Genomic DNA, 13,220 nt, shown 5'->3' on the forward strand with positions numbered 1-13,220 from the left:
GTATTATTTCATACAATATTATACAATAGGAAACATGTTATATCATTTAAGAACAGACACATCTATCAAGCAAGTTTGTCTAGCATCCTTGGTAATGGAGATCAGGCTCCGCATCTGATTCTACCTCTGTGATGTATTTATATTATAGATAAACCAACTATGCAAGCTTGTATAGTACTATTATCAGTTATCCGAAACCTAGGGCTCCGATTCAGCATTCGAGCCTGTCGGGTGCATCAGTATCATTAGACACATCATCCATGCAAGTTTGGTGAAGTTAGGACCAGTAATAACTAGATATAATCATCAGAGGGCACCTGCTCTTAAAAAATTTAACCAGCTCTAAAAACCATAAATTGAAACAAGTAAATTGTGTCATGAATGTATTGCAAGGGAATAAGTTTTGTTGTGAGATGCTTATTGTAAATTTTATTATTCAAACATCTGTTAATGACACTCAATATTAGCTGCAAATCGCTTTTTCTGTTGAAATTGTATTCCAAAGGTGGCAGAATCGGGCTCTTGGTGAGTAATTACCAGTGGTAACGCTAGATCGACTTATACTAAAGAACTTGCGCACAACAGAAACGAAATCTGAATTCCAAATATAAACAACAAACACACAGACATTCTTCACTTAATTTATTCCAATAAAAGTAAAATAATTAGATGCATAAAAAATATTGATAATGATGACCAAATAACAAATTTAAGAAACAATAATAGCTGTCATGATCAGAAGATAGTGATTGCCAAACCAACACACCAGAGAAAGAAATTTTTGAAGAACAAAAACATGTCCAAAGGAATATTAGAAAAGCTGACAGAAGAAGTATTATGTAGAGTGGGTTAAGTACATGTAGTATTGTAAACATGCCAACAATTATCTGAAAAATATGTATGTTACAGTCCCCCCGCCCACTTAAAAAGAACTTCAGTAAAAACAACCCCCTAAAATAAGGTGGCGGGCTCATTCATACTCTCTAAAAATAAACAATCAGTATGATACAATACGACCAATGTAAGGCCTTCCGCCAAGACTCAGAGAGAAAAGCCTTCAACGGCCAAACAAAGCTGTTCCATCAGTGTCTCTACGGACCACAGCCAGCGACATTAAAAATCATCAACAAACATATGAATAGTGCATCTTTCTTTCCAGAGGACTTAAATCAAGATAAAGTCATGAGATAGCTTTATTCAACCTGGCTGCCATCTTTCTGATGATACTTACACTCAACCGAGTGTCGTCTGCAGACTGTTTCAAGAATACGCGCTTGTTTGGAGCATGGCGTGTCTCCGGTCTCTTCCTCTTTGGAGACTTCCGATCCTGGAAATAACAGATACATGTACAATAAGAGAGAGAGAGAGAGAGAGAGAGAGAGAGAGAGAGAGAGAGAGAGAGAGGGAGGGAGAGAGAGAGAGAGAGAGAAAGAGAGAGGGAGGGAGAGAGAGAGGGGGGGAGAGAGAGAGCAATCGATTATTTAAATCAATATTTTAAGAATAACGTTAGTTCATCTATCAGCCATTATTATATCTCATGTCAGATTGTATCTATAACTCCAGCTCGTGCACTATGTATCAAACCCCGACTACTATATAGGCATAGTGCATGCTTCTTTTTATATTGAAAAAGGGGGAAAAGGGATGTATCTATTCGAATAAGATTCAAGAAATCGCACATTTAAAAGATAGTCTTTATTTATTTAATAGGAGATATCAATTATTCATCATTATTATAATTCAGACATAGTTTGAGTAGGTTATATTACCACTAAACGAATTTAGTGAAATCACCTTTCTAAAATGAAATTGTTATAACATCTATAAATATAAAAAAGTTGGTTTCATCTATCTGTAAACGGGTTCCATCACCTATTCATTTTTAAAGAACTGAGTCTGGTAAGCATCAAAATATGCACTGTTTTCAGAGTGAATGAATCCCTTACTGGTTTTCATTTCTTTTTATATCATTTACTTGAGTAATTCATATCATCTTTTTAGTAAATGATATCATCAATTAAAATCACACGTGTGATATCACTTTGTTTAAAAAAGATAACAATTTACTGCAGTAAATACAATAAGACAGTAAGTCCATCATTCTTGCCACACATTGATTGGACGAAATCAGCAGGTAATAATAGGTAATATGAATTATCAGTTTTGAAAATTTACCAATTGCTCCTCTGTCGTATGAGAAGATCGGCGTGTGTTGACAGAGCTAGTTCCTGTCTCCTTCTTAAAGGGAGTAGCGCAAAGAGCGGCGGTGGTAGGCGCCATCTTGTCATCACAAGTAAGATTTTCAATGAATGTCGTAATTTGACCATCACTCGAAACAGTCCTATTGGTCTTATTAGTTGACACCGTCACAGTACTGGAGACTGTCGTTTCACTGAGAGCTTCAGAGGGCGGAGCCACAAACTGACGTGAAACTGATTTTAACGCAGAAGCGGTACTCGGCGTGGTCGTGCAGATAAAAACGGTGGTGGGCGTGGTCGTGCTCATAGAAGCGGTGGTGGGCGTGACGGTGATGATAGAAGCGGTGGTGGGCGTGGTCGTGCTGATAGAAGCGGTGGTGGGCGTGGTTGAGGTGCTAGAAGCAATCGCCTTAGCAGAGTCAGTATTTGACAAAGAAGTTGCTTTAATTTGACTCTGCTGTGGGGGGCTACAACTTCTGCGGAGGGTGCAGGGTGCACAAAGCTCGTGGAAATGCTGAAAAGTTTAACGAAAAAGATTGTAATGTGCAATATGCAGACTCCAGCTTGCTGTGTTTAAAAGACAAAAAGTTGTATGTTATTCACCTCTTTCTTCCAGACAAAGTCTCTCCGCAATATTCTGTTATAGCGCCACCTTCGAGGCCCAGACTGCAAAAAGAGAGGTATAACATTGTAAAATTAAAGTGTAAGAGGACTTTCTAAAAGTGGCATTATCAAGACGTTTTTCATTATAATTATCATTATGAATTGATTGGTGTTAGAGCAAAAATAATTTTTCAATTGGGGAGGGATATAGATAGATTTATGAATTTACCTTTCTGTGTGGCTCCTTTACTAATTTCTCATCATTTTGTAGTTGATCCTGTGTGAATAAAACACTTTTTGAGCACTATTCATTGATTATAATTACTTATTTTAGCATAATATTTCAGAATTACTCTTAAAACTTATATAATAATCTGAATGTGTAATGTTCTTAGGCAATTTAAGTAAAAGTCTATACATTTAACAGAGAAACACTGCATTTCATCACATGGTCTACAAATTTTATTAAAACCAAAATAAGTGAATTAACCTTGACTTACATTGACATTGACCTTAGTTGGCCGGTCAGGAATGTCCTTGACCCTGTGATCTTCTTCGACCTGTGTTTGTGGGTCGTCCTTGCGCCACACTCTATTGCAGTGCCATGTGCGCTTTTTATTTGGCTTTGACTGAAAAAAAGGTGTATGTTGGGTGTAAAAATAAAATATTAATTCCAAATGTTGACTACACTAGAAAAATATTTCATTGCATATCGATATAATCTCGTCATATCTAAAGAAATAAGTTAATCTTGACTTGCATCGATCTTGGCCTTTGTTGGCCGTTCATGAAGGTTGTTTACACTGGGGTCTCCCTCAACTCGTGTTTGTGGGTCGTCCTTGCGCCACACTCTTTTGCGGTGCCATGTGCGCTTTGGCTTTGTTTGAAATACCGGTATGTGTTGCAGTACGAAAGTATGGGCAATTTCATACTTTAACTACAGCAGGAAAATATTTTCATTACATATTGGTATTAACCTCGTCGTTTGTTCTGTTCTGAGTCGTTAAAGACGTTCTTCAAAATTCTGAAAGTTATAAGAAATGTTAGGATTTCGCGACCGAGAATAGAAATACGTTTATGTATTACCATGTCCATGTTTTTTCTCCTATATAAAATGTATTCACAGCCTAGGTAAGAAATTATTCAGAAAGAATATCAAACATTTGAAAAACTTGTAGTTTTATAGTGATTCATTATAGAACCATGTAACTATCTTTTTCTTGCATCAAAACAAGTTAAAAACGCTGGTTTCAAGTGAAATATGCGTCGTCGATTGCGTGATCTTAGCTCAAAAGCCAGTTAAATCTTGCTGATTTCAAAGAGCCATGGCTGATAATATAGACATTAAAGTAGACACAATAATATCAATATACATGTACGTCACACTGAAGTTTGACACAGCTACCCAAATCCAAGCTCTTGTCAAAAGGGTTCTAATCGGAGTTTTTTTAGGGTTTTTCTTCGGGGGGGGGGGGGGCTAATTATATTGGTGGAGTAAAATGGTTTATAATTTTGTGATTGGAATCTGGCTTTGAATTGGATGAAATACGTACGGGGCTATCTTGTAGCGTTGTCTTGCAACATAACCAAAATGCCCAGTTTGAATGCCCACTAGATATGGCTATACATACAATTTCTTACATGTATATTAAAATATATTTAATTTTCAACAGAATTTACATTGTTTCAGATGAATAAACTTTGCTGTATTTTTCGAACCTGAACTCCCCCCCCCCCCTTTCCCTCGAGCCATATGTTCGACTTACACACACACCAGCATAATATCATAATGCATAGAGATAGCATATAATTATAATTATACAAATGAAGATTATCACATGCCTACTATCAACTGAACATCGAGATGAACGATGAAAAATCTTTCTTATCGGTAATAGCCTAACAGTAACACATTCTTTATTAAATGTTGTTTCTAAGAATGTAACTAACGATCATTTTTAGGAGCAGCCATTTTAGAGGATTTTTGAAGAAGATAAAAGTTTTTATGGTAGCAACTATTCTGCGACGATATATATCTTTGATTCATTGTTTTAAAAGGACGGTGGGTGGTTAAAAGGACACGTGGGTATGAAGTCACCCTTCACCAAACACATTACCGCTTGAGAGACAATGTTCTCGAATTATCACCGGTGTGAGATCGGTTTGTCCGGTGTGAGACAGCAGTGTGAGATTTTTCTGTCTTACACTGTGTATTACTACGCCGTTTTAAATCGTAAACAAACGTTGTCTGCTGTAGGAAAATGCAAAATGGTGCGTTGAGATTATCTATTAAGTAATTGTGTTGCTTAATTTATTACAATTTATCATATTTTTAATTAAAAAACTGTCGTATGCTCTCATTTTGACTTGCACTATTTGAAGCACGCGGAGGGATAAACCGAAAGTAATCTTTTGAAACAGAAAGTTGTCAAACATCATTTTTTTAAGGTAATATAATGCGAGAAAAATAATCATTCATTATATACTTGTGTGGGATAGTGAAATTCCACCTCAGGGCCAAGATTCACGGTCTAGGACTCGGCAAAGCCTCGTCCTAGACCGTGAATCTTGTCCACTAGGTGGAATTTTACTATCCCACACTCGTTATAATGAATGATTCTATTAGTCTCATATGGGAAAACACTTGAAATTCTGTTTATTTACAAGATACGTGAAATTTCCAGATAAAAAGACACAAAAGTGTGTATTACCCTCTTAATCCGCCTGTTGACCATCTTTTAAGCTGATGCTAAGTCTAAAGATGTATATATTTCAGAAAAAGTCAGGAGCGATATCAGAACACAACGACGACTTTTTCGTTAGAAATAACCGTTACCACAACACAGCGTTGGTATTATAACAACGTTGACGTCACATTGAATGACGCTGGCCAATGAAAACGCGCGCTGTTTTATGCACGTAAAAACTTGTTTAAATGACTAGCGTGCACCAAGCAGTGGATTTTCCTAAATTGATATCAGTTATCATGGGCTGCGTTTTACAATATGGCTAACGACAAAGTCTTAAAAATGTTGTTTATTTACTCCTCAACGTGCTCAACTCATACAAGTATGTAGTCATAACGCAGATTATGTATTTTTTCTGCAGTACTAGCTACCTTCGTACCTGCGTGGATCACCAAAGAAAACATTCTATTGTTTAAATAACATTCAAAACTGTTTCCACATGCTCATTGAATTAAATATCAACTTGAATTTAAGTATTTGTAATAGATAGTCGTTAATGCTTTTTAAAATTATAATATTGCAGTTGACTTTGCCTTGGTTATATCGTGATCGGTCAAAACATTTGATAGCAACATTGAAGGTGCGGACTAGATAATGGTGATATTATTCGTAACCGGCCAGATATACTGAAAAAAAACCCTCATCAACACTATGAAAATTTGTATAAAAATGTAGACAACAAGAAGATGACCTTCAGAGGTTCTAAAGCATCAAGTCAGGATCATAAGATCGGCATATATCATTGATGGTAGCAGCAGAAAAACTTCATAGAATAAATTCAAATGGATCATTAGGTTTTTATGGTTTCACATCAGAGGGTTTTTTTAAAAATGTATTTTGGAAATATATTGTTGTTTTCGATGTCCTATCAATTAATTATGCTATAAAGATAAACATGTTATAAAAGTATTACTTAAAGACAATGACTATTTTTGCAGTAAAAATATAACATATAATTAGATACAATACAAAAAAATCCTCAACTGTAGATTTGTAGCTACATGTAGCTACTGAACTAAAATATATGCTTTAATTATGATACAGACAACGACAATTAAGTAATTATATTACCTGGACAAATTATCTTGTGGCACACATTTTTTCTAAAGTGTAAATACTTGTATTAAGTAAATCTTGTCTTATTTTCAAGCTATAGTGAGTATATTTACCCAAATTACATAGCTCTTTAACATTTTCAACATTAAAAAACTGCAAAAGTTTAGACATTAAAGGGTTTTTTTTCCCAGTAATAAGGCTTGATGTATTTTTTGCGATAACCTTCGTATATGGGACATATTAAAACAAAATGAAACTCGTCTTCAATAGAATTTGAACATAAAAAAACATTTTCTGTTGTGTCTTTCAATATTATAAAATCAACCTGTTTCTATTGATAATTGATGCGAAGAAAACATAAATCTTGAAATACACTTTTGATATTTGTTTTGAATAGGTTTCCTTAAATAAAATTGTTAATAATGGGTTGCAATTATGTATTTGAAAAAAGAGCATATACTAGAAATACGTAGCTGAGAAAAAATATACTGTGTAGCTTAGTAAAAAATACGTTGTTTGACAACAATGAGATCTGCAGCTATTATTTTTTTGTTTTTCCCACAATTCAAACATACCTAGATTGCATAAAATATCTTCAACAAGATACAACCACTTTTTTTGCATTATATTTTTCGACACAGTCATATAGTGTACGATAGCAATGTTAAATAATACAATTATGATGGTACAGTATTTTTTTCCAGAACTTAACTATGCTAAACATTCTTTGGTACAGCAGAGGAAAGAGTGGTGTTTCGATGGTACCACTTCGACTTTCGCCTATAGGGCGAAGATGCGAGAGTGCGAAGTGGCAAAGGTGTGACGGCGAAGGGGCGAAAGTGCAAAAATGCGACGACGAAACGCGAAGATGTGAAGGCGAAAGTGCGAAGTTGAAGGAGCGATACTGCTGTCGCTCCTTCGCCTTCGCAACTTCGCAACTTCGCACCCTCGCCTTTGCATCTTCGCACTTTCGCTTTTGCCTTTTTATAGTTGTGGTGCTCTCTATCGTTTAAGGACAATTTTAGCTGTATAAAATGACATCTGAGGCAGAAGACGAACTTTTTAGAATTTATTTTAACGGCCTGCGCAGATCCCTAACTTTTTTGGGGGGGGGGGGGGGGTCGAGGGATAATTTTATTTGTGTGTGTGTGGGGGGGGGGGGGGTGTTCCAAGTCATATTTTTGAAAATTTTATTATATAGAATTAATAATATTAAATTTTTCAGGGGGGATGGGGTCCGGATACCCTCTCCCCCATTACTGTGTGAAATAATTAATTTTGAATTTTCCGAGGGGGGAGGGGTCCAGACCCCCTCTCCCTCTCTAGATCAATGCATGAGCAAGGGATGTCGCATAATGAAATCAAAATCCACGGTAAAAAGACAGCTGGTAAGTGCCAGGTGTCTGGAAGTGCATTTGTACACATTATGGCGGACGTTACATCTTATGTGGAGTATATAATGATTAGGCATAGCCAGCACTGGTAAACATATATGTCACATGTACACATTGAAATATTTATAAACATTCATAGTAAGCACAATGGCCTAGCGCATGCGTACCAATAATATCATGGATTAATCGGAAAACCTTGGCGAGTACACTTGAAACAGGCAACGGCGAAATTGCGAAGGCGAAGGAGCGATAGTAGTATCGCTCCTACGCCTTCGCACCTTCATCATCGCACTTCGCCGTAGCATCTTCGCTCTTTCGCATTCGCATCTTCGCCCTAAAGGCGAAAGCCAAAGCCAAAGCGGCCCCATCGGAACACAATAGGAAAGCGTCCTAATTAAACACAGAAGTTTTGTTAAGTATATAGCCGCTATCTTTCACGTCCTATAAAGTTTTAAAAAAGTCATATTTGGAAGACCTTGTCATCAATATAACGACACTTCTGAAAACTGCACATCTTAAAAAATTACACTCCTCCTTACTATTTTGTACACTAAATAGTAAGGAGGAGTGTAATTTTTTTTATTATACTTTCATGTTAAATACTGAAATCTGATTGGTTAAGACACAGTTGACAATCCGTTCTATTACCCTCAGCGTAAGCAACACACTTAGCAACGGGTAACACTACGAATTGTTACATGCGCGTAAATTATGCGCGTACGGTTCGGCGTAGAATTTACGTCATTTCTATTTAAAAGCAGTAAAACATTCTCCAATATAAAGACATTCAGTATAATAAAATAAATAGTGCCTGTTTGGGAGGACAACAGTTGAAATTAACAACCCTCGAAAACCATTGTCAACCTCCGCTTCGCGTCGGTTGACAATGGTTTCCTCGGGGTCTCAATTTTAAGTGTTACCCTCCCAAACAGGCACTATTTATATATTATGTTATTTTGAGAGTTAAGAAAAATTCCACATCATTTCCGTTAAGATGTAGATTAGGTGGCCAGATCCTTTGCTCTGTTTATGAAAACATATGATTGTGTGTCATTTACGCAATATGAACTGTTTCCTGGTCGTGTATAGTTTGTTTGTTATTTTGTTTTTTGTTTTACTTTATGTGAATATTCAGTGTTTGAAGCATACCGATATCCGATATAGTTTTTCTACTTTCAATATTTTGATATCTTTAATTTTCTAAAATTGACCGTCACTACTGTTATCTACCAAAAAGACATGCATTTGTGATTGCATATATTATACAATGTATACTTTATACACTTCAGTTGTTGTTTCAAGTATAAGTATACATGTGCAACAAGCTAAGAAAAAAGCCAGTTCACGATGTAACCAAATCACTTCCTTTGATCTTTCCTGATCGGATATGAGATATAAGAAGTTCACAGCCACGGCTAAATCTCACGTTACAGGAACTAGGTTTCTAAGTGGACGGCGATTTTCATCTAGGGCTGAAAGACAAACATGTTTGGTTGTCACTCGCGCTTGGTCGTTTTTTCAGTGATTGGACTTTTTAGTGCCCTGGATATGTCCGCAGAAGGTATATCTTATGTCTTATATTTTTCACATTACACTTACTTTCAGACATTTTCAGACCCAAAATAAACCGAATAACGTATTTATTGTTGGAATGCAGTAAGTACAGATAATTTACATTCATATGTTTAAAGAAAGGAAAAGGAAACAAAAATCATCCCAGATAATAGACGAGTACTTAGGGTTATGATAGGGTTAACATGAAACACGAACTTTACTACAAAGAAAAAAAGCCAATGAAGTATAATTGTCAGTTAAATGTAACAAAGACCCGTGAATAATCTGAGGCAATAAATATTAATTATTACAATACTGTTTTTTTCATTTAATATCTAAATAGTTGTTTGGATGTATGGTCGGAAGAAGCAGTTTGTGAAACATCGGGATCAATATATTTTCTGTTTCGTGGGGGTGGGTTAGATACTATAAATTACTCATAACTAAGAAGACACTGTCGAACTCTGAAAAATATATCAAATAATATACCATTCTATAAAAAAAATGTTGGATTGGGTGGGGGAATGTGAACCCTAGAATGCACAGTCAGTCTTTTATTACTATTATTACGTAGACTGGTGTCATATTCTCCAATTAATAGTCATCCCTACACAGAAAAAAAAAAGAAAAAAGAAAAACTGTGTAAAAGCTTAAGTATAAATACACTTAAAACTTAATTCAGCCCCCCCCCCCCCCCCCCCCCGGCCAAGGCAAAAAAGGAAATTAATACAGACTTTTTGTATGTACTTCTTTTTTCATGCTAATGCACTTAACGCTACATGTTTAATACCGTATTAACTATCATGATGGGAGACTTAGTTAAATATATAATAACATAGTTATGTTCGAAAACATATAAAATCTATAGTCATAAATAAAGTATGGGAAAGGGATATATCAAAACAATTACTTTGGATTAAATTTACCAAAACTTTTTAACTTGATGATGGTTGTTGGTTTTAGTCCTGAAAAAGAGAAGCTGGAGAGAAGCTGCTCAGTACTGCACCCTGCTGGGATCCAACAACACGGGGACAGTTCAGATAGAGAAAATCAACATCTCCAGTGATGTCCAAGACGCTCTTTACTGGATCGGGGCCATTGTCAATCACACATTCTGGTTCCAGGTTTTGGGTAATAATTACAATATATTTACATCCACCGAGTATTTTTATCTCTATTTCTTAAGAAAACCGATTGTGATTCATAGCTTCATAGAAAAATCTACATGATCAAGTTTACAATCGGTCCAAACCTTTAGAACTGTACGGAATAATCCTGATGATATCAGACTCAAATATTAATGCTGTTATTATCAATGTGCCTCCATGACCCAGGAGGTCTAAGTTTCTTGTTCTTAAAGTAGACACCATGGGCGGTGGAAAAGGTAAAAAAAAAACGCTTTACACATAATTATGATCCAGTGATGCACAATGAACTCGTCCTACACTTTTCGCCATGACGTTAATTTGTCAACGCGCGTTCTTGGTTAACTCGTTCTGGAAAGTTCTATCCAATTCTCTCACCAGAGGTCGTGCTTTGTAAGCGTCAATCCATCAAAACTAAGATCGCACATTCAAGAAACGAATTGCCTTATTTCATTCATTTAACATTTGTCAAAACTCAACTTCAATGTATATTCTAAGTAATTCCCCAATAAATTTATTCACTCTTTATACGTAATAGTTCAATATTATATAATTGCCAATATATATTTTGAAGCTTAACTCCAACTGACTTGGATCCACCAAAGCGTGTCCACCACCTTACTCTCATTTTGCTATTTTGGGCTAGTTTATAGAAGATGAAAGTAGGTTTTTAAATAATTTCACAATAATTACTTCTCAGTTAAAACTGCTTGGTCAGATTTTGAATTAAAGTTTGAGTACGATTTTAAACAATGGTTATTCTAAGTATGTATATACATGTATATATTATAATAGACATTGCAGTATAATTTTCCCGGTCAATTATACCAAATTTTAATGAAAAAAAACAACTATGTACAAAAACAAGACAAGCGACAAAAAAGGGAATCACGTTGTTTCGCCCCTGGCGTAGAAACCGGTATAGTTGATTTATTTGGAGGGTAATCGTGTTCAAAAATCCAGACAATCCGAATATGCAATCGTGTTGGTGTGTTAGTCTGAGTATGAATGAGTGTGATTCTGATCGTATAACCTTTGAAACTCAGGCATAACACTTTAGAGTTGATCCTGCAGGCCTTCGTTGTACAGATGAATAATTGCAGCTGTAAAATGCTGTTTATTATTTACATGTAACCTGTCACTATAATACACACTTCCCATCTGTAGTCTCTGCATTTGTATTTCCTTTATTTCCGTTTTCGGAAATAGTACGGCTAACGGTTATAAATGGACAAATGTAAAATATACAAGTTTGTCGAATTTTGACATGACCATATTTGGAAACAGGGACGTCACTGATAGAAAAGGCTAGCTGCAGGTTGACCTAGTGTAGAATATACTTGTTGTCAGATCACTATGTTGACATGCAACCTATAAAGATGAGATGTGACATAATAATATGCCTTTGCAAATTTTAAGATCATAATGAGGCCATGACCAATGTGTTTCATGCATTTGCTAACAAAATTCTGAAAAGTCAACATCATTTAATTTGACAAGTCAACTTCATTATATAGTATGTCAACATATATATCCGACAATCTGACATAGTTTTACCCTTGCATATATATGGCTCAGAGATTAGGCCGGAATGGGGACGAAATAAATATAAAAAAATATTAAATACGCCTATAATCATATTATATCTGAATAACAACATTTAAGAAGTATTATTTTTCGGAAAAATAAATAATGAGCTTGGTGTACATTTTATCAAGAGAATTTATGAAAGAAGGGACGTGTATATATATATATATATATATATATATATATATATATATATATATATATATATATATATATCTCTGATGAAGGTTAACACCTTCCCCGAATACCACGAAAATTGAGCCACCACGAATTCTAATAATTCCACAGGTGAATAATTCGATCGGCTTCAGATATCTTCTTAGAACTAGAAAAAAATACATAAAATGACTTTGTTTGAATATGCATGTATATAGACGCATTATTAGAGTACATGCAACAAATTGTTAAAGTTTAGAGCTCGGCTGAATAAAGAAAATATCTCTAAAAGCATTCTTATCGCTACATGTACCACCAAGATGGGAAGACACCCCCCCCGCACGAAAAATTGCAAGGGGTCGGCCAGCTGGTCAATTAAATAACTGAGTTGCAAAGTTATCAATATGAATAATAAACTATCTAAAGAAATTGGTTTTGAGATTTTCATTAATAAGAGACATTAGAAGTGACCACACCCCCCCCCCCTTTTTGAAAAAAAAATCCTAAGATAAAGTTAACTGTCGTGGGTAATATTTTGGGAAAGAAACTTATCATGTAGGTGAAAATTGGCAATTTTTTTTTATTTCAAGCAATTACTACGGGATATGAGTATGACGTCCTAAATGTCGGTTCAATACAGACTCACTTAATAATAATATAATTAGTTGAGTTGGTTGATATAAATTTTCCGAAGAGCCTTTATAATACTGCTTTACAGCTACTTGTGAACATGTACATGTACTGTTTACCATAAAGCAGCTACTTAATTTTGTAAAATTA

The 13,220-nt window shown here is 35.3% G+C and overlaps 1 protein-coding gene across 1 annotated transcript; it reads right to left on the bottom strand.

Annotated features, from left to right (window-relative positions):
* Positions 1–2,771: 2,771 nt before the first annotated feature.
* On the bottom strand, positions 2,772–5,536 carry LOC128165426 (uncharacterized). Its single transcript, XM_052829932.1, has 6 exons — positions 5,513–5,536; positions 3,809–3,825; positions 3,562–3,727; positions 3,302–3,430; positions 3,031–3,078; positions 2,772–2,864 (listed from the first exon to the last, which is right to left on the bottom strand). The coding sequence occupies exons 1-6, from the start codon at positions 5,534–5,536 to the stop codon at positions 2,772–2,774; spliced, it is 477 nt and encodes a 158-aa protein (XP_052685892.1).
* Between the last annotated feature and the right edge of the window lie 7,684 nt (positions 5,537–13,220).

Source organism: Crassostrea angulata, chromosome 10 (assembly GCF_025612915.1).
Source record: "Crassostrea angulata isolate pt1a10 chromosome 10, ASM2561291v2, whole genome shotgun sequence".
NCBI lineage: Eukaryota > Metazoa > Mollusca > Bivalvia > Ostreida > Ostreidae > Magallana > Magallana angulata.